This window comes from Zychaea mexicana, assembly GCF_025766255.1.
Source record: "Zychaea mexicana strain RSA 1403 chromosome Unknown BDB00scaffold_170, whole genome shotgun sequence".
Taxonomy (NCBI): domain Eukaryota; kingdom Fungi; phylum Mucoromycota; class Mucoromycetes; order Mucorales; family Lichtheimiaceae; genus Zychaea; species Zychaea mexicana.
The window spans coordinates 1,043-20,550 of record NW_026516833.1 but is presented as its reverse complement, the minus strand read 5'-3'; the positions used below and the strand labels follow the sequence as shown (position 1 = coordinate 20,550).

The 19,508-nt window shown below is 40.4% G+C and overlaps 5 protein-coding genes across 5 annotated transcripts; 1 reads left to right on the top strand and 4 right to left on the bottom strand.

Moving 5' to 3' along the window:
* Positions 1-3,749: 3,749 nt before the first annotated feature.
* Positions 3,750-5,113, bottom strand: BDB00DRAFT_183143 (40S ribosomal protein S2). Its single transcript, XM_053116379.1, has 5 exons — positions 5,006-5,113; positions 4,838-4,919; positions 4,352-4,750; positions 4,034-4,212; positions 3,750-3,952 (listed from the first exon to the last, which is right to left on the bottom strand). Exons 1-5 carry the CDS (start codon positions 5,028-5,030, stop codon positions 3,873-3,875), a joined length of 765 nt encoding a protein of 254 aa, XP_052972999.1. The 5' UTR covers positions 5,031-5,113; the 3' UTR covers positions 3,750-3,872.
* Positions 5,114-9,823: 4,710 nt separating this feature from the next.
* BDB00DRAFT_885395 (phospho-Cdk2 in complex with cyclin B) lies at positions 9,824-11,909 on the bottom strand (the record flags this gene model as incomplete). The annotated part of the gene is made up of 10 exons (XM_053128408.1): positions 9,824-9,853; positions 10,241-10,279; positions 10,360-10,404; positions 10,583-10,632; positions 10,729-10,839; positions 10,913-11,039; positions 11,140-11,310; positions 11,425-11,484; positions 11,571-11,631; positions 11,737-11,909. 10 exons carry the CDS (start codon positions 11,907-11,909, stop codon positions 9,824-9,826), a joined length of 867 nt encoding a protein of 288 aa, XP_052972998.1.
* Positions 11,910-12,275: 366 nt separating this feature from the next.
* On the bottom strand, positions 12,276-15,087 carry BDB00DRAFT_858641 (WD40-repeat-containing domain protein). Its single transcript, XM_053125879.1, has 6 exons — positions 14,769-15,087; positions 14,437-14,684; positions 14,218-14,338; positions 13,677-14,132; positions 13,492-13,599; positions 12,276-13,422 (listed from the first exon to the last, which is right to left on the bottom strand). Exons 1-6 carry the CDS (start codon positions 15,039-15,041, stop codon positions 12,652-12,654), a joined length of 1,977 nt encoding a protein of 658 aa, XP_052972997.1. The 5' UTR covers positions 15,042-15,087; the 3' UTR covers positions 12,276-12,651.
* Positions 15,088-15,661: 574 nt separating this feature from the next.
* Positions 15,662-17,003, bottom strand: BDB00DRAFT_775751 (xylose reductase; the record flags this gene model as incomplete). Its single annotated transcript, XM_053120235.1, has 5 exons — positions 15,662-16,056; positions 16,132-16,362; positions 16,458-16,568; positions 16,670-16,772; positions 16,878-17,003. 5 exons carry the CDS (start codon positions 17,001-17,003, stop codon positions 15,662-15,664), a joined length of 966 nt encoding a protein of 321 aa, XP_052972996.1.
* A 454-nt stretch (positions 17,004-17,457) lies between these two features.
* On the top strand, positions 17,458-18,554 carry BDB00DRAFT_182984 (uncharacterized protein). The gene is made up of 2 exons (XM_053116378.1): positions 17,458-17,747; positions 17,933-18,554. The coding sequence occupies exons 1-2, from the start codon at positions 17,550-17,552 to the stop codon at positions 18,383-18,385; spliced, it is 651 nt and encodes a 216-aa protein (XP_052972995.1). The 5' UTR covers positions 17,458-17,549; the 3' UTR covers positions 18,386-18,554.
* Positions 18,555-19,508: the final 954 nt, after the last annotated feature.

The following is a 19,508-nucleotide window of genomic DNA, read 5'->3' as shown; positions in this document are numbered from 1 at the left end:
AAAGAAAGAAACGAGGTTGCGTCCGTGTTTTTCTGTGATGCAAGATCCGTTTGAAACGAATGGCCTTCAACGGCAGCAACTGCGACACGCTTGATTTCAAGTCAAGCTTGACCTGACCGACTGCTGCGGATTCGCGTTGTCAAAGCTTGGTTTAAAAAGGGCTTATACGATATTTTATAACGCGCTGGTATTGCAAGTAGGATGCCTTTTTTCCCGCTATTCTCCGGTTTCAGAAAGTACCACTTTCCTCTTGACCATTCGTTTTTTGTAAACGGATTCCACCTTGTCGTTGGCATTTAAGCTTGCGTTACTTCTCCTCGCGCTTACAGGCGAAAATTGACCTTTCTATTATATAAGTTATCTTCCTCGCATTATCTCTGTCGCGTAACCTCCACGAATAATTTATGTGGCACATCATGCTATACACGTGTACACATATACAATGCAGCCACATGCATCAATGAACCGCCCAGGGCAATGACAGCCGGTATGGTAAAGTTACGACTATCAGTCAGCTTACTTTTGTTGGTAAGAGTTGGCGGGGCACGCGGTATTAAAGAGTGTATGAGTAATCGATACAATAATATTTTTATACGCGTAATGAATGGGTAAAGACATTTAGGCTAGATAAGACACTACAACTACGATCCATATCGAAGAAGGTGTGAACTTTCAAGGAATGTTGTATATGGCTAATATAAAAATACATTTGTTATTACTAACAATAAAGCACTCAAGTTTAATACATGGATTTTTTGAATGATGGGATCTTTAGAATAGTCAGTCGAGGTGAAGGTTGTTGTAGGTTTCTGTATGATGAAGTGATGGTTTGTTGTGGGATCGCGTGGAAAAAAAAGACCAAGAGAGATTGAAGAGGATGGATGAGTGACTATTAAATATACTACGACATTAAGTTAACAATCTACAAAGGTAATGATTACGTGCACTTGCAAATACTTTATCAATAGAAGCTTCTGATATAAAAAATATGAACTTTTTGGACTGGATGTTGGCGTTTTATCACGAATCTAAAACAAACTTTTAAATACAAAAAAGATGATCCAAACAGGGCAGATGATACATACTGTATTAAAAAAAATTGGTAGCACTCTTTATTTTTCTCATTAATCCAAAATCTGCGAACCAAATAGATCAGTTGAAAATGCACTTGTGTCGATTTACTGCAATGATGAAGCAGGTCAAAAAGTACCAGTTTTCGAAAAGACCACAACTAAGCAGGACTAGTGTTTTCTCCACCAGTTTTTTGAAAGACGTCAAATACCCCACATGCACTAATATCATCAAAACAGTGCAACGCATACTTAATATTTATTTGGCGCTCTAGAATAGAGGTAATATCCGATCTTGGATGTTATATACCAACTGTAGCATAAATAATGATACAAAGACGGATATCTGTAGATGCCCAAGGCAACAAAAGACGTTTTAACTGGCGCACATATGATAAAGCACCCTCGTTCATATAGTAGTCCCTCCTTTTTTTTATTTATTATCTGTACCATTATCCTTCATCCAGACTGCATAAAAGGTGTATCTGGCTGTCAAACAGCTTTTCATCTTTGTGGATGAATTGTGTAGGAAGGAGGACCTCAATAATTTGTATAGCATTAGCATCATCTAGTGTTCCTGATATTATCTCGTCGTGTTGATAATACTTTTATGTTGCTGTTGTATATAAAAAGACACCAACTCTGTATATCTTTATACAACTCATATAAAGTAAATCAAAAGTTTATGTCGGCGCAATCTTTTTTATCAGCCTCCTTATGCATTTATCGACCTACCAGGACTAGTAAAACATAGTTGTTGAACTCGTTCGTGCTGGTTGAATGATGGTCATGGGATCAAGCAAAAAGATTTTATTGGCCTATGAGTTTTAAATACATTGTTGACCCTATTTTTCTCAAAACCACATAAATCAATCAATACTTCATTCAAAAAACATAATCGTGTACACCAATAAACTGAATAGTTTCTTTTTTCAATGGCGGACCTGATAATTTTGGGCAAAGAAGCTAAGTATCTATTTTATTCTATTTATAAAGTGGCATGAAAACATGATGGCAATCTGCACATGAACCCTGCCCTGCGCGGAGAAATATTCTGGTTGCTTACAGCGTATTACATGCTGTACCACTAGGAGTGGGAGCCGTAGATTGTTGTCATGGGAAGAAGATTGGATGAACCCTGCCCTGCGCGGAGAAATATTATAGTTGCCGACGGCATTTACATGCTGTACCACTGGGAGTGGGAAGTTGATCTTCTTCCTCCTGTCACTGACCAAGTAACATATATGTTTGTTTACGAGGACTACTTCTCTTTTATATACAAGCTTCATGCGGCATAAGATGTGAAAGCGAGAAAATACGATGTATCATCACCTACACGCTCTTTGTGCAGTCTTCTTGCGTTCCTTTCAAAACTAATAATGGATGAAGCACACATGCCTATCTCACTTATGCTGGTATGAGACGCTTCTTCTTTTTTTTTCTTTGTTTATATCCCTTGTCTAAGACAGATGTTGTTCTTACAATTTTTTTTTTCGGACGAGCAGGAACTGTCTGTGTCAAATTACCAAGGCTCATTCGATATTGTTCGATAAACACGGATGACATCATGGACAGTGTTTTGACTCTATGTTTTGCTGTACTTTGAATACTGCTGTCAATAACAAATGCTCTATTTGTTTTACTCTCTTTTTTTATGCTCAGTTATGTGTTGAAACTGGTTGGTCTTCATGACAATCAGCAATTCTGCCGTGCTGATTGGATTAAACAAGACAATTATAGCATCAGTTGATTGATGGAATAAAAAAGATACATATGAGTGAGCGAGGGTTGCGATAGTGTAGATTACAAAGGAGGATATTACTCGATAAGCATTTACATATCTTTATTATCATATTGTGCTTTTCGCAACATATGACAAGGACCTTGTTGATATATGGCTAGTGAGATTTGCTTCACCTTTTGCTCTCTTCTGCAGATTACAATTCTACCATCATGCCAATTCTGATTGCTTTTACGGATACGATAGTTACCAAAAAGTAGAACACCTGTAAAGCACAGCAATACACTAGTCCATTCTACCACAGATGTTTATTTGAGACGAGTACTCGGATTTGCTTGACATATCAGCAGTCAGTAGTATGATGCGAGGAGATCTCCGACGTTGTCTGATTTTTATGTGGGCATACTTGCTCAAAAAAGTAGCACAGAGCAGGACAACAGGTGTTAGGACAGAATGATTAAACACATATTTTGCTGCAAGCGAGAAGAGGTTGGCCTATGTTTGCAGCGGTTACAAAACCATACAACGATTACTCCAAGCCCATCCGAGGTTATGGGATGTTGTAGCAGTCGGTTTTATTATGTAATTTGCGTTACACTTTGACTTCGTATACAATTCGACACTCTTAGTCATTGAGTTACAGATGTTATACCAAATAAGCGACAATATGACAGTTGATTTGATCAACTTCACAGCAGATACTTTATCGGCGATTTCACAAGGCACTTTGGTAAAATTACATACAATGGACGCATGAATTAGACGATCGTGCTTCGCAGATATCACAGCATAGTTCAGATGTTCGTATCATTACATAGTTGACGTGTCATATCTCAAAAATTTTCGTCGATCGTCGCACAACATGCCACCGTACAAAACCAATGCTTTCTCCTCGATAAATTCACACTAGATCACTAAACATATCCGAGCCAACATCCCATCAACTGATTTCATGTCCATCTTTACAGCAACCACAAATAAAAAAAACCATCTGTTTTACACCAAATAAATGACTTGGAAAGCTTTATTGCAGTTTCAAGCGATCAATGAAACCACACCGCTTACTTGCGCTGCTTAAGAGCAAGGAAGTCAGTGTGCTCCTGGAAGGGAGCCTTGGTGAATTCAGTTTCGGTCCACAGATCTATAAACGCGCAAAAGACGCATGATTAGTACCACGTCGAAAACATAATATAGATAACTCGAATTTTTTTAATAAACTTACCAGGAGTCAAGAAACCGTAAGTGTTACCAATGGCAGCGAAGGTAGCCTTGACGAAGTTACCCAAAGTACGGGTGGAACCACGCGAAGTGGTGTAGCAGTCAGTAATACCAGCGAGCTGCAAGACCTTCTTGGGAGTGGGGGCAGCGACCAAGCCAGTACCCTTGGGGGCAGGAATCAATCTAAGATATGGTAAAAATGACAACACGTCGTCCATTAGTATACAAAGTAAAAAGCGCATCCGATTTCAGCACTGACTCTTTGATCCTTCTCTCTTCAACTCCTTCTCTCTTCAACTCCTTCTCCAAAATGGTTTCTTACCTGCACATAGCGGAACCACACTTGCCAGTAACCTTGCAAGGGACAGTGTGGGGCTCACCAAGAGCAGTACCCCAGTAACCACGGCGAACGGGAATGACCGAGAGCTTGGCAAGGATGATGGCACCGCGGATGGCAGTGGCAACTTCCTTGGAGCACTTGACACCCAAACCAACGTGACCATCAGAATCACCAATGACAACGAACGCCTTGAAACGGGTACGCTGACCAGCGCGAGTCTGCTTCTGGACGGGCATGATCTTCATGACCTCATCCTTCAACGAAGGCAAGAAGTAATCGACGATCTGGTACTCCTTGACGGGAAGCGAGAAAGTGTAAATTTCTTCCAAGTTCTTGATCTTGCCAGCCTTGACAAGACGACCAAGCTTGGTGACGGGCACCCTTTTCAATGCAAATAGCTCTTTCAGTAAAAGAGAAAAATGTTGTCGAAGTTTCGACTTCGATTCAAATTCCCACAATCATTCTTACCATTCGGTCTTCTCGTCACCGCGACGTCCACGGCCGCGGCCGCGACCACCGCGACCACGTCCACGTCCAAAACCACCACGTCCTAAAAGAATCACAAAACCAAATGTTGAGCAGAGAATTCAAAAATTTTGACAGGTCGGGCAAATTTGAGAAAATGGCAAGACTTACTATCGGCCGGTGCAGTGTCAGCCATTTGCTGTAATGGTATTAAAGCTTATCAGTATCGTACAATCCATACCCTACATCCATCCATCCATCCAAATGCTCATCCATCCGTTTTATCCATCGTTTCGTCCGTTCTCTTTCTCCCTTGCATTCATCGTATAATCTATGTCGTTACGCTTACATATACTAATTTGAATGGAAATTCAAAGAGGAAGGGGCCGCCGTTCTCAGGTGCAAGGAAATTTTAGTGGGCCCGAGGCCGGCGGAGTGTGAGTCACCAATCGTGTGGTTTCACAGCCCCCCCCCACTACTTTTATCTTTAACCGTGTGTCACACCATATTCTATATGTAAGATCTGTCCAAAATCGGTCGTATATGATCACAGCCTTGTCTTTTACGGCTTTTCATTTTATCAACAAGTTGATATTTATTTTAAACGGGCAAGCACTCTCTGTTGGTACTTTAAATGGACATGCTCACATTTTGACGAGTGTTTTTATCGCGCTACCTAAATCATAGTACATAACTCATCGTGTTCAGTGTTGTTCTCACCTATTTGCCATTACACCTTTACCACCCGTGTGATATTGGTTTGCATTACTGCAATAGATGAGATTATATAAGCTGGCAGCTCGGAAGAATATAGTCTCAGCAGCATTTTAAAAGCAATAGCTGGATGTCAAGTACCGTTGTGCTGTCGTCAAGGATTATTGCCTGCTCTCATACTATGTATCGTAGTAAGAGATTTTTGGGCCCTTTTACTATTCAGAAAATGATTAGTTCATACTTTTAATATGTTGCTTGAACACTCTAGTATACATGTATATATCGATACGTCAGCAACTTATTCCGCTCGGAAAAAAAGTGAAAAAGTTGTATTAGTAGTTGTTGGCCATTTGATTTAAAAATTCCTGGAACCTAGTAACTCACTTGTGACGTTGAGTATTGCCCCCGTCGATTTTCTCCTGGTCATCGCTGTTTGTTGTGTGGCTGCTTCAACATTACAATTTCTTTTGTAGCTCCTGTAATTGTTGAGCATGGTTTATAATATCTATCAAGTGAATCCGGTAGAGCTACTGGTATGTAGTTTCTGCACAGGCAAGCAGGGAAAATGCTGTTTTTTGTCCATTAGCTTCTGCTGCCATCTCTTCATCATAAGTCTCTTACTGTTGCTTGTCAATTAACATTTGAAGGATGTCTATTCGCCGAGTTTCTCACCTTGTATGGGTTCTAAGAAAATCATTCTATGTGCGATCTGGTAACCAGTACGTTTATAATAAAATATATATGTATATGCGAAAGCATGATGTTCATGTACAGTATGGTAGTTCTGCGCCAGAAGAAACGCTTCTACTACTGCTTCCACTACTTTCCTTCCTCGAATCTCTATTGGTTTTGTTAACGTTGGTGAATAGAAAGAAGGTTTTCAGTTTTCCATATATTAAAATAAGCAGAAACCTAAAATGATAAGGTAACCAATAGTTCTTACTGTGACATACTACAAGTTGCATACATAAGAACTTGTTTCTAGTAAACGGGCAATTTTATCTGGTACAGCATGATTATGATTTTCAGCCATCTGAGAACCTTGATCAAAGGAATTTTCGCCAATTATATCAAATGCATAACATTCGAGCAGTCTCCATACTGTATCTCAACTTGTCAAAATTCGTTTTCATTACCGCTGTCTTTTAAAATTGCTCGATACCCTATCAATTTGGCACATCTTTACTTTTGTAGCGGGTAGCATATAATGCTACAAAAATTTTATATATCGTATTGAGAATACTGGGAAGATATCGGTCTCTATTCAGTGTAAAAATAATAGGAAAGTCTAAGTTTATTGATGAGCTTTCATTGATAAATAGATTAACTATTTGTACTCTATAACTTAGTACTGGTTTTTCTGGTTTTACATGCACACGTAACCTATGATAATCAATATTCACATAGCACCGCGGGGAAGTACACATAGTTTTGTATATACATAATAGCAGCAGCGCACATGCACCACATGCAGAAGAAGAATGTAATACTACAGTGCAGTGACGCACATTGATTGTATGTCAAATTCTGTACGCCTTTATTGCATTCGCGCATATGCCGGTCCCTTCGGAACCTCATGAGTACCTAGCACCTGTCTCAGCATTTGTTTATCAGAGATTACAATTGTATTCTTCGGACCGATACGCATTGCTCCATTATACTTGCTTTGCATAGAGCGTAGATTCATCCAACTACATATGTTGTTAAACGTTGCTTTAAAATATCAAGTAAAAACCCGTAGCAGTACAAGTTAACACCAATTACTTCACTTTCTCGCTCGTCAAACACTTACTTAGTTCCGGATGTATTCCATGACAACAATAACTTACAGTATTGCCAAATTTGAACTGGGTGGCCCAAGAATGGCACTGAATGAATGGTCCCGAAAATACATCATATATGCTCTATTTATCATCAAAAGTATGGGGTTGTTGATAAGCTTAAATAATAATATGTACATTTATTTTATAACGATGCTTGCCCGTGTCGCTATGTACATACAAAGCTTTCTTTGCTGCTGACTGCTGACGATGATGTGGTTATAGATTTGCCTTGTCCATCGACTGTTAAAATCTCTTTGAACAAATGGAGAAGTAACGCTTTGTATCCTTCTGGAGAAAGGGCGCTATTCATACTAATATTTGTTTATAAAAAAATAACATGTCAAAAACCGAAGAAAGTTCTTTATATTAGAAAATGTTTTTGCTCTCTCCCTTTAACGCGATGATGCAAGTCCTCTGCAGCGCCAAACTGGCATACAGTTGTACCCCGGTTTTTGCAACCCCTGGGTTTGCAATTTCTCGTATATCTGCAACTTTTTTTGAAAAATCCAAAAAAAAACTTAGTAGTTTCGCAAATTTGCAACTTGCAAATGAGTTTATACGATTTGCACGTTATCGGGGTAAAAACAGCTTCAATTTTTGCAATATCAACTGAAAGAAGCATCTGTTGCGGATTATGAGGAATAAAATGATACAGTTACTGCAAGATAAATATGTAAATATGAAAATGTATTTATTGTCGAAATAAAAATTATTATTTGGTAGTTGAGCCAGTAGAATGGGGACACATATATAGCACTGATTGGGTTGAATCCACAAAAGAAATGATGAAGATATAAGAAAAAGTGAACACACTACATATACAGTAGATATAAAAATAAAATGTTTGCTCAAATGAGCTTTCAACTACATATCGAACAAGTTATCAAGGAATGATTGTCGGGAGAATGATTGCTGCCTGAGACTCTCTTGAATCCTACGCAAAGACTTCTTTTAAGTCGTAGTTATCGATATTATTCAAAAAGCTCAAAACTCCTGCAATTGCAACCTGTTTTTCCTTCGACGTTGGCCCTGGAATAGGCGAATCGGCGCTTTGGTCCACCGCCCGCTCAAGTGCTCGTCGTAGGTTCGATGCTATTGCTTGGATGTGAGCTTGTGGAACGATTTTGTCATGCTTAAAAGAGCTAATAATTATCAAACCACTAGACAGCTTAATAAAAGAACGGTCTTATATATGCAAGTAGTAACATTTAGAGCTGTATGAATATTCCAAAAGAACGTACCGTACATCATCTCTGACAGATAAACAATGGGCTAGTGTTAATAGGATGACTTATCCAGTGTCTACTTGAAGCAGAATTGTTTACCCCGTTACTTGCAAATCCTCACTTTTTGCAAAAAAAAAATCGAAAAACCCTCGGTTGCAAAAACCGGGGTACAACTGTACTGACTAATTTAGCTCTCTTAACAGCAATGCCATATGGTAGTGACCAGCGATCGTGTTGCTTAAAAAATTATTGTGTAAACATGATACATATGTTTCTTCGAACTATAATATATTGTAACAGGCACCAATTTTCCTTACGCATAGATCAATACATAGTTTCTAATGGTCGTCATTTTATGGCAGCAACTCTTTGCTAATGTGTACATTACTTATGGGTAAAAAAAATTCGATACCGCCTAATCTTCTTCAATACAAAGTCTTGAAAAAAATTATGGTACCATCGGCTAGTACGTAGTAGGTATTATGAGCAACTGGAAAATTTATGTTCAGCAAGACGTTCCACGTCGATTAACAACACCTTCTTATCGACTGTATATTATTGAGGCTTTATCTACATGGGTGCTAGCTACAACAGTGTAACTTATTATATGTGCCCAAGTTCTATGTGCCTGAAAGCAATCACACAAGAGCGGTGCATATCCATCCGACAGCATGCATTACTTATCATACTGTATGTCGAGTCACTATATTGAGTGCATAATATGTTAGCATCAGCGCATATGTTAATTAATACTGTACGTAAGGCCACGTCTAGTATATGTTCACTGACCACAATACCTACTGTACTCTTATCTGCGCAGTTTTTTACGTTTACTAAACTCTTCCTCTACCCCGTACAAAGTAAAGTTTAGCTTAGAAAACCAAATCGGTAAATAATAGGGACAGTCAAAAATTCGTAAAGAGATCTTATTAATTATTATATGAGCCTTTTCGCAATTGGCCGGGCCTGATATACGAAGTATATAAGTAGATATGGTCATATCGTATTCCGGGAGTTCTTTTCCTCGTTTAAATGATGATATAGCAGTAGTATACTAAATGATATCATAATTATTTTTAAAAACATCGTTTGGGTTAGCAACCATCAGGTGGAGCAGCTGGTTAATAAAAGTTCATGCCAGAATATATATTGTGATAATCTGACGGATCGATAAACAGACGACGTTGTCACGCGTACATACAACGCAAGACTAGGGCATGAACCCATCATAAACGGGTGGAGATGGTTAAAAATACCTTTTTTATGATCATGAATCTAGCAGTAGCAAAGGGTTGAGATGCATCTCTTCATAAATTGTGATGAAGCGCCGGCTGTTACATTACGGAAAAGGTAATTACTGTAGTAATAATTCACTTTATGTTAGAACCATTAGTTTAATCGATTGATCTATCCATCTATCATGCACGCACGCTAATGTAGCGTGCGTACGTTCAACAGGGTCGATCGTACAGCAAGTTTTGTAAAAACGACACTGCGCTTAAATGTGTAGAAACAACCGACCTTCATTGATCTGTCAACAACTGCATGAACTAGAGCCATACTTAAGTTGACGCACCATGATATTGTGAGCATAGAAACAAATTTATTACGATGTATGTAATGGGTATTCCTTAGAATTTGACTTTGGTTATGTCTGTATAAAAATAGGGATGCTCTGCAGCCTAAAATATATCAAAGACAACATTTGTTCGTTAATATAGTGCGTCCTTTTCTTTGCTCCACTTTCTTCTGATCTTCTTACCCTTTTTGCAGACAATCTAAGGTAAGGATCATATTCCAAGAGTTGCTACATGAGTGAAAGTCAAGCAGACAAATAGATGATGTTTAATTGTCATGCTTTTCTTATTACCAAGGTCCACTTGTCATATAGATATGCATGACTCTAATACCTGAAGGAGATCAAACGCGCAGTTGAGTGATTGTTCTGCTAAATCCGATTTATTAAATAACGCTTTTAATTCCACAAAAGCACGGTGTCTTTCGAACTCTTCCCGTAAGTTTTTGCGCTTCCAACCTATATTAGCAGGTAGATTGATGCAATGAAGCATTAGTCAATGATGTAGAGATAAAAGATCACACGAGTCAACTTGTTTGTTTTTGATATACGTACATGGAAAAGTTATATTGAAATCGGGTAATGTAGTTACGCCAGCCCATAAGTCTTCGCTCGGTGTACCCAGTAATTGAAATATGCGGAATAGCTCGTCTATTTGGGAATCGCCTATTGACAAAGAATGTGAGAAGGAGAATCAGTAAACTGCTAGTAAAAAGAATACTCAGGCATACAACTGCACCTGGAAATATTGGCCGTAAGGTCATCATTTCTGCGAATATACATCCCACACTCCACATATCGACAGCTGTGGAATAATAGCGAGAGCCAAGAAGAATTTCTGGTGGGCGATACCATAGTGTAATAACCTACAATGCATGCATGATTCGTCTTATCAGTATGTGTACATCCAGCCTTGCTGTTGCCGTTGTTGTTGTCATGGGGTAGTGCGTGTGTCACAAATATTACCTGATGTGTGTATGTCCTCATTGGAACGCCAAATACTCGTGAAAGACCCAAATCAGCAATAATAAGTTTCCCTTCTCGGTTGATCAAGAGGTTTTGTGGCTTCAAATCTCGATGTAGGATTCGATGAGAGTGACAGTATTGTAGCCCCATTAATAGCTGATGCATGTAACTCTGGTGAGAAAGAATAAGTGATACAGTTGATTCCATTAGCGACGATGCTCATTTCATTTCTGCAGGGAGATAGAGTTGGAGGGCAGGGCGGGAAAAGTTGGATCGACATAGTACTTTAATATGATCTGGTGTCATGCCTTTCCGACCGACTTCATTCATGTATCGTCGTAAATCCTGGATGTTAACAATGGTAATGTCAGTCAACAGATAAAGGTGGACATATACACAGAAAGAGGAAGAAAGGAAACGTTGTACTTTACCATATCCAGATAATCTGAGACGATATACACTGAGGTGTCCTTCTGAACGAGATCCGTAAGACTAAGAAGCAGGAATCGCGATGGATCAAGATGAATCCGTGCGTCAGCTACAGAGACCCAAAACGTCTTCCTCGCCCTTCTCTCTCAAAATGCATGAATTTCTAACCCTATGACGTTGCTGTGATTCATTTCTTTCAGAATAGCTATTTCACGCATAGCCGTTACCGGAATGCCCTCTGAAAACGCCAGCCGTATCTTCTTTAGCGCGACAATTTTGTTGGTGAGCTTTTGGCGTCCCTTAAACACGACGCCATATGTCCCTTCGCCAATCTTGGACATTTTCTGGTATCCTCCCAAATCAACATCGTCATCATCGTCTGGTGCTACACCATTGCTAACTTGTTTCCGTTTAGCATTAGCAGCTTCAGTTTGTTCCTTTTTCTGCTGCTTTGGTTGCTGTTGCTGTTGTGCTGCTGCTGCTTCTTCTTCTTGTTGGTGGTTGTGATCGTCGTTGCGTTTAGGTTGGGATAGGGTGTCGTTTATTTTGGTTTTTGAGGGATCAATGGCGGCTCTGGCTGAGTTGGGAACTGCTGTGAGGTTTTCTTTCTGCTGGTGTGGTGGGATATTTTCATTCATTATACGATCGATTGCGTTGTAAAGGAGATGGGGGGCGTTATTGTTGCTGGGATTTTTTTTGGTGAAACAGAGCAAAATCCTGTCCCAGTTTTTTTTTGTGATGTACTCCGAATACACACGCGTTAGAAGGCAGACCACCACGGAAACGAAAATCAACACACGCGAGCGCGTTGTATGGCGACAAGCGGATCTCTTATTTCGTGACAATGAATTGAGTCTTTTTTTTATAATAGTAAAATGCTTTCTTTGTTTTGTGATTGTATTACCATCAAGGCTTTATATAATAAGCTACTGTATCGTAATTTTTCTTCTTGCAAACTGTATGGATGGATGTGTGTGGTGTGTTGTTGTATGTGTACATGATATCGGATGTTTTGTATGTAAATAAGAATAAAATGTGTGAATTAAAGGGCAGAAAAAACAGAACCAGCTACGCGTTGTTCATCTAATCATCGTCTTCATCTTCTTCGTCGTAGTCTTCCATCTCCAGCATTTCTTCGTCTTCGCTAACGTATTCATCCACTTCGTCCTCGCTCATGGCAGCCTCCTCTTGCTCTGCTTCCTCGTCCGAGTCTTCTTCAACATATAAACCAACGGCACCGTTCTCGCCGTCTTCATTCTGGCTGTACCGTGATCGATTGTTGATCTGGTTCTGGATCAAATCTAATCTACCACGCAGAGCAAGCAATTTGGGGAACACAGCTAGACGCGAATCCAGTGCCTGATAGAAGGTCGACAACTGAGCAACCAAGTCAGGTACGGTCATCAGATAGGTTGTATGGGTCAGCAAGACGGCCTTGATCCACACCAACAGACCAGTGCCACGACCAGGGGAGGTTTGGAATTTGGCAATAAGTTGTAACATGAGAGGGATGACATATGCAGTGGGCAATCGCTGGATCGTGGTTTGGATGATTTCTGGCTTTTCTTGTGCTAAGCATGCCTCCAAAAGGGCTTTGTCCCCAGAATGTAATGCTTGCAAAAGGACTTGCTGCAACGATCCGGCTGATGGCGTCGATGGCTTGTTGGTCCTTTTCTTTGTCTCTATTTCGCTCTTCTCCTCGTTCACGCCCATCTCGTTCAATCGTTGCTCGAGGGAAGGTTCTGCTGATACTTGTCCATCGCTGCTACTCTTGGCTGTAGGGTTTCGCATCGCAAAGTCGGTGTTGCCTATGACCTTGACGGCGGCTTCATTGTATGCTTTCTGCGTCGTTTTCTAATGCAGATATAGCACATTTAGTAAATTCCGCTCTACTGATAGTATACACGCCCATTCTCCACTTACCAAGTTATTTGCTGCCATTGATCCATTGCTGACCAAGTTGTTCACAACGGCCTGTCTTGTCAACACAATGTTATCCATCACTGCGCCTGATTCTTCGTTCACGTATTGCTATATAGTGATACATTTAGTGAGCCTCGGTAAGCCATTGCATGCCCTAGCCTTTTATTCACCCCACAATCACATACCACAACTTCAAAAGATGGTTTAATGCTTGAGCCACGAGCAATCATAACAGCTTTACTGTCATTATCCGTAACAAAGTTTGCTGAGATAACCGGGATCGTTTCCTCCTCTGATGTGCTGGATACAACTGTGATGGTTGAATCGGGCTGCTTTGTGGTAGCGCGTGCCATTTTCCGTCTGTTCTTGGGGCCCGAAGCCATTGCCGGAGAAGAGGCATTTTGCCACACCCCAACAGAGCCATCTTCAGATACAGCAAGGACCGATGACTCGGTTTCCGAGAAATCAATTTGGATAACATTGTTTTCGAGTGTCAATGCAGTCAAATTGTTGGTGTTGTCGTTTGTCGACTGTGCATCCCATACGTTCACGTAGCGATCGTCGTCTCCAATGGATACTAAGATGTCATCCTGGGATGAGAATCGAAGTTCCTTGACGGCACTGGCGTGTCCCGTGAATTTCTATGGATTCCAAAGTATCATGTTGATTTCCAAGACATGACCAGCCAACCAACCCAGACAACGGCGACATGAGATATGAATGTACCTTGAATACTTTTTGATCGTGTAAGTTCCACAGACTGATGGTATGACCAGCAACTGCCAACTTGGTTTCGTCGTGGCTAAGGGCCAATCTCCGCACACTCTTTTCATTTGCTTTCCATTTTCTAGATCCACAACCAAAAAAGGGACTTTTCTTAATAACGTGTGATCTAATGATACTCCTCCATCCCTCCTTTTCTAGGCATATATTGCATGAACTTACGCCGTTTCCTTTTCTTGGACAATATCCCATTCGACAATGTAGTTGTCTTCAGCCACCGAATAACCCTTTGTGCCAGCCTTGTTAAGCACGAAATCGGTGACGGGTGTGGTATGTGCACTTGTCAAACGCTTCACGATCGAACCATGGGCAAGGGAGTATATGACAATGGTGCCCGTATTTGTGCCAAGAGCAACCGCCTTTGTCGTGTTGTGAGACTTTCTTCTTTTGTTGACTTTTGAATCGCCAGCCTATGTTCATTTCAAGAAGAAAGGTTTCAGTTTCGCGATCAACAGACTGTTTCTGGACGTTGAGTCCACGCAATCATATACTACCTTTGCAAGATCGCCAGTATCCACGACATTGCCCCAGCTTAAGCTTGTAAAAGACTCCTTATTTTCGGAAGAAAAGTCGTTGCTGACAGTGCCAGATCGTGTGTTGAAGATACGCAACTGATGGCGACCAATGTTGTGTGTTACGAGAGCAAAAAATTCGGCACTGGGGCTCTCATCGAACGCGGAGAACAAGATCCCGGCAGATACTGCTGTGGTTGCTGATGTAGCAACAGTGGCAGTGTCTGGATTGGCTTTGAAAGTTTTTTTGCCCATGATTGATTTATTTCTTATATGTGTATAAAAAAAATCTTGAGGCAAAAAAAAAAAAAAGTTGCGGTTGTCAAATCATTCAAAGAGAGAAGCGAAAAATTCAACAAAAAATGTGACGACTTTCCTGCGCCGCTTCTCTCTTCTTTTGCCTTTTAAGTGTTTGTGTTCCCCCGAAAAGGAAGAGGGTTCCTCCACCAGCCGCAAGGGGGTGCTGCTTAGCAATTGTGGTATTTCTATTGACGCAACGCTACAGCTGTCATATGTGAAGTTTCTACAGTGCTTTTTCTGTGCCAGTATGCTGTGGAGGAAGCTCCCTTACATTAAACATTCACCGTCCGTGGTGCATGACAGGTTGCATAAATCATTTGTATGTGAAATCGATCCGACATAAGCATCACCGTGAGTTGATCACTCTATTTGAGCGTGACCTGCCCTTCAGCCACCTGCAGGTGATCAGATTTACAATGACGAACAACGCCAACCATCATGCTTTGTGGTGAAAGAGACATATCGCACGTAAAAGTTTGATAATTATTAGCACTGAAACTGTTTATGTCAATGCAGCTAGTAAAGGAAACAGAGTGGGTGCAGATTATGTATTCCGGTAAAGACACAACAAGTCTCTACGAGAAAAGAGGCAAATCGAATCCATAGCTGTCTGGATTGTTGAAACGCAACCCTTTGTTCAACGTCTCAATTTGCTTCTTATCGTCATCGTCCAAAGACCAGGAGAAGACATCGTGGTTGGACTTCATACGCTCCTCATGGCTGCTCTTGGGAATGACGGCAATTCCTCTCTCAATGGCCCAGCGTAGCAACACCTGGGCAGGCGTTTTGTTTTTCTTTTGAGCAATCGATGAGATAGCATCATTTTGGAGAAGTGGCTCTGCACTACGACCATCGTCCGTAAGGCTGACATAGGATCCAGGGCCAAATGATGAGTAGGCCGTGATGTGTATCTCTTGTGCTTGTACCCACTCGACCAGTCGCTTCTGCGGCAAGTAAGGATGGATCTCGACTACAAGTGAGCAAATCAAGGTTTAATGCTTTGCTCCATACGTGTATCTAACTCAGCATCGGAAGTCGTACTGACCTTGCAAGGTAGCAGGCTTATGCTTGCAGTATGTCAACAAGTCCAAAATAGCTTGCACATTAAAGTTGGAAATGCCGATATTGCGTGCCAAACCATCATCCACCAGCTTTTCCATCTCCGACCAGCATTCGTGCATGGGAGCCCGTTCAAACTGGATTTTTTTTTGTCCCACGCCGTACCATCCTGGTGGATAAGCTTGATCAAAAGCAACATACTTTAATGGGACAGGGACTAGTAATAGATAAAAGTGCTGCTTAGTTGACTGCGTATGGATTAACACAATAAGATGCGCTTCATGCTGATCTCAAGGCAAGTGCAAAACTTACAATGAATCAGATACAAATCAATGTAGTCCAAACCAAGCTCCTTGCGCTGCTTTTCAAACGCAGGACGAACATGGTCTTTGCTATGAAAGGTATTCCAAAGCTTTGTGACCACTATATACGATGCGATAGAACAACAGAAGACGAGCGCGTCATTAGCCACTTTGTAGTGTAATAATAGCGTCGTCAAAGCCACGCGTCAAAAAAGAACGTACCGAACAATTCCTCGCGTTTCACAAGGCCATCCTTTATAGCTCTAGCAATACCGCGACCTATTTCAACTTCGTTACCGTAATCGCAAGCATTATCAAAAAGACGCTATTGTTGTGGTTAGAATAGATTGTATTTTTTGCTTATGTACGGTGGGGATAAGAAACAAGCAACAACGACAAGACGAATGAATAAACGGAGGAGAACACATACATATCCGCACTTGATGGCATCGTAGATGAGCTGCTCAGCGTCTTTGTTCTCGACCTTCCAACAACCGAAGCCCATCAAGGGCATTTTATCGCCTGAGCGGTTCAAAGTAACGTGTTGCGTCGACATGGCTCTTTTTCACTTGTTCAAAGAATGTTGGTAGAGAAGAAAGAAAGGGTTGAAAGAGGGAGCCAAAAGGAATATTATACCTAAAACTACCCACGCTAAAACTCACTATTTGCTATTGCTTATGTGTCGCATCTTTTTTTTTCAAACAAACAAACAAGCAGCTAAACAAGACCACATAACATGTTATTCATGCCAAGTTCCGGATTACAGTACCAATACCATCCCAGGATTAGCATAATATCATATATCGTTAATTCTTTCTATGACGTTACGCCACAATACTGTGACACATACTGGGGAGGCGGGCTTGGAAGGTGGCAACGTAGTGCACGCGACTTGCGGATCATCCAGTGAAAGAAAAAGCTCTTGATGAGGCGCAGGCATCATATATATAAAATGCTGTTCTCATGGTTGCACAGATGCTTACAGAGAAAAACTCGATTTTCCAATATAAAGAGACCATTGATTTTTGTTGCGCTCGTGAAATCTGACTAAAAGTTTCTTTATCTCCACTCCACTCCTCTTTCTCATCCTTCTTTCTATCGAATGACTATATTTTCGTCGTCGTCACTAAATGACAAGCGCTCAAGTCTAGGGATGCAGCTTATGAGCGACCAGAAGCGACGAGATTTACGCGATTTGTTCAACTCATTTGATATCGACAAGGACGGCAAGATATCTCATGCGGAGTTCCAGCAGGTGCTTGCAGCAACAGGTGTAGATTCACACTCTGTGATGACCATTGTATGTTTATTTACTGTATTACTACTTTGGTATAATATAGAAGCTTTCAGCAAACAAACAGATAGATTTTATAGCGTTGTGTATATTTGCCACAATCAGGTCTTGATGCTGAATGATCGAGTACAGAAAAGACTAACCATAATATATTACCGCGATCAAAAAATATGCTCATGATGTGAATGTAGGTACAAGGAAACAACAAGAAAAACGATCGTGGAGATGATGTTTTTTATTCCTACGAAGAGTTTGTGAAGCTATTTCGGCCGACACTATCAACACCCGGACGTCGTACCGCCAAGGAACAAGAGATGGTTGAAGCATTCCACGCTTTTGATTGCAATGGTGATGGCGTGATAACCCACGAAGAATTACGGCTAACACTCCAACAATTGGGTGAACATGTTTCCGAACAAGAAGCTAAAGATATCATAGCTGAAGTTGATGAGAATGAGGATGGTGTAGTAAGCTTCAACGAGTTCCTCCATATGATGGGCATGCGAGCATCCTCTTCTTCTACTGAACCAAAGACGGCTACTACTACATCTACCAAAACTAACACCACCCGTAAAGATGGCAAAGATAAAAAGGGGAAGCATCGATTCCAGGCTAAGCTCAAAAGAATATTTCGTTCATTGTAATAATTACAGTATACTCCTTCCTTTTTATTATACGTTCTCAGATATCGCATACACCACCTTATAAACTACTTGTACTCTATTAATCATTTGTTTTAACCCCATTTTTACTGTTCCTATCTACTGTCCAACGTTTCTTTATCGTTCATAAAACATAAAAATAAGCAACTGCAAATTTTTATGATATGCTAAGCCTTTGCCTGTTTTTTTATAATCAGTAGTTATATTTGCAACTCATTCTTATATATACCGTTGTCATTGTCACTATATGGAAATCATTATAACAGCACATTACAAAACGTGCAAACGACAGGCATTTGACAGCTTGTGTTATTACTTGTTCAGAGAAATGCGGGATACCGTATTATAGATAGAAGAACTATTAGCAAACCCTTCAGCTCGTGTGATCCCGATATCTGTTACTTTCACCAAGTAATTTGATGGCTCAGTGTAAAATTTAGGAATACAAAAAACAGATCATATCTTGTCATATTTTTCAGATGCATCAACATGAACCTTGAAATTTCCAATTATTCCAAACCTGTTCGATTGCATTTATACAAATGGTTCAGAAAATATTACTTCACCTACAATATATATTCAAAGCTGCCAGCGAAAGTTTACGCCATCGGCTCATGAACATGGATTATATCTCGTTTGTTTGTATTGCAGTCCCAATGACAACCTTGTCCAGCGGCAACACAATCAGTTGGAAAAAGCATCATGCATGTCCAGGACACATGTGCTTGATCTCGTTTAGTGAGTAGCTTGGCTTGAACCACACCTTAGAAGATATAGGTTTGTGGATTGCGAATTTCCACGAAAACCCACAGAAAACAGCGAACCGCTTTTTCAAAGGTTCATAGCTAGTTCCAACAACGTCAACATGCCAGGGTATGTACCTCACGTTCATATTTAATATATCATACTTTTTACAGATTGTACAAAATAAAAGAGCATTTATAAGGAATTAGACGGTATCAAGTTTAGAAGGACTTGACTGATTGGAAACATACACAGTAACGGGGACAATACTGTACTTTTAATCAACAGGTACAGTACATAAAGTAACTCGTTGGGTAAGTGAACATGCACGCTCCATAAAAAAAAATACACAATTATTGAA

Coding starts and splice junctions, on each gene's coding strand:
- BDB00DRAFT_183143 (XM_053116379.1), bottom strand. CDS start 5,030: ATGGCTGACACTGCACCGGCCGATA. Junction 4,920..5,005: donor TGACACTGCACCGGCCGATA/GTAAGTCTTGCC, acceptor TGATTCTTTTAG/GACGTGGTGGTTTTGGACGT. Junction 4,751..4,837: donor GGTGACGAGAAGACCGAATG/GTAAGAATGATT, acceptor TGCATTGAAAAG/GGTGCCCGTCACCAAGCTTG.
- BDB00DRAFT_858641 (XM_053125879.1), bottom strand. CDS start 15,041: ATGGGCAAAAAAACTTTCAAAGCCAATCCAGACACTGCCACTGTTGCT. Junction 13,600..13,676: donor AACCATCTTTTGAAGTTGTG/GTATGTGATTGT, acceptor ATCACTATATAG/CAATACGTGAACGAAGAATC. Junction 13,423..13,491: donor CAATGGCAGCAAATAACTTG/GTAAGTGGAGAA, acceptor TATCTGCATTAG/AAAACGACGCAGAAAGCATA.
- BDB00DRAFT_182984 (XM_053116378.1), top strand. CDS start 17,550: ATGACTATATTTTCGTCGTCGTCACTAAATGACAAGCGCTCAAGTCTA. Junction 17,748..17,932: donor CACACTCTGTGATGACCATT/GTATGTTTATTT, acceptor ATGTGAATGTAG/GTACAAGGAAACAACAAGAA.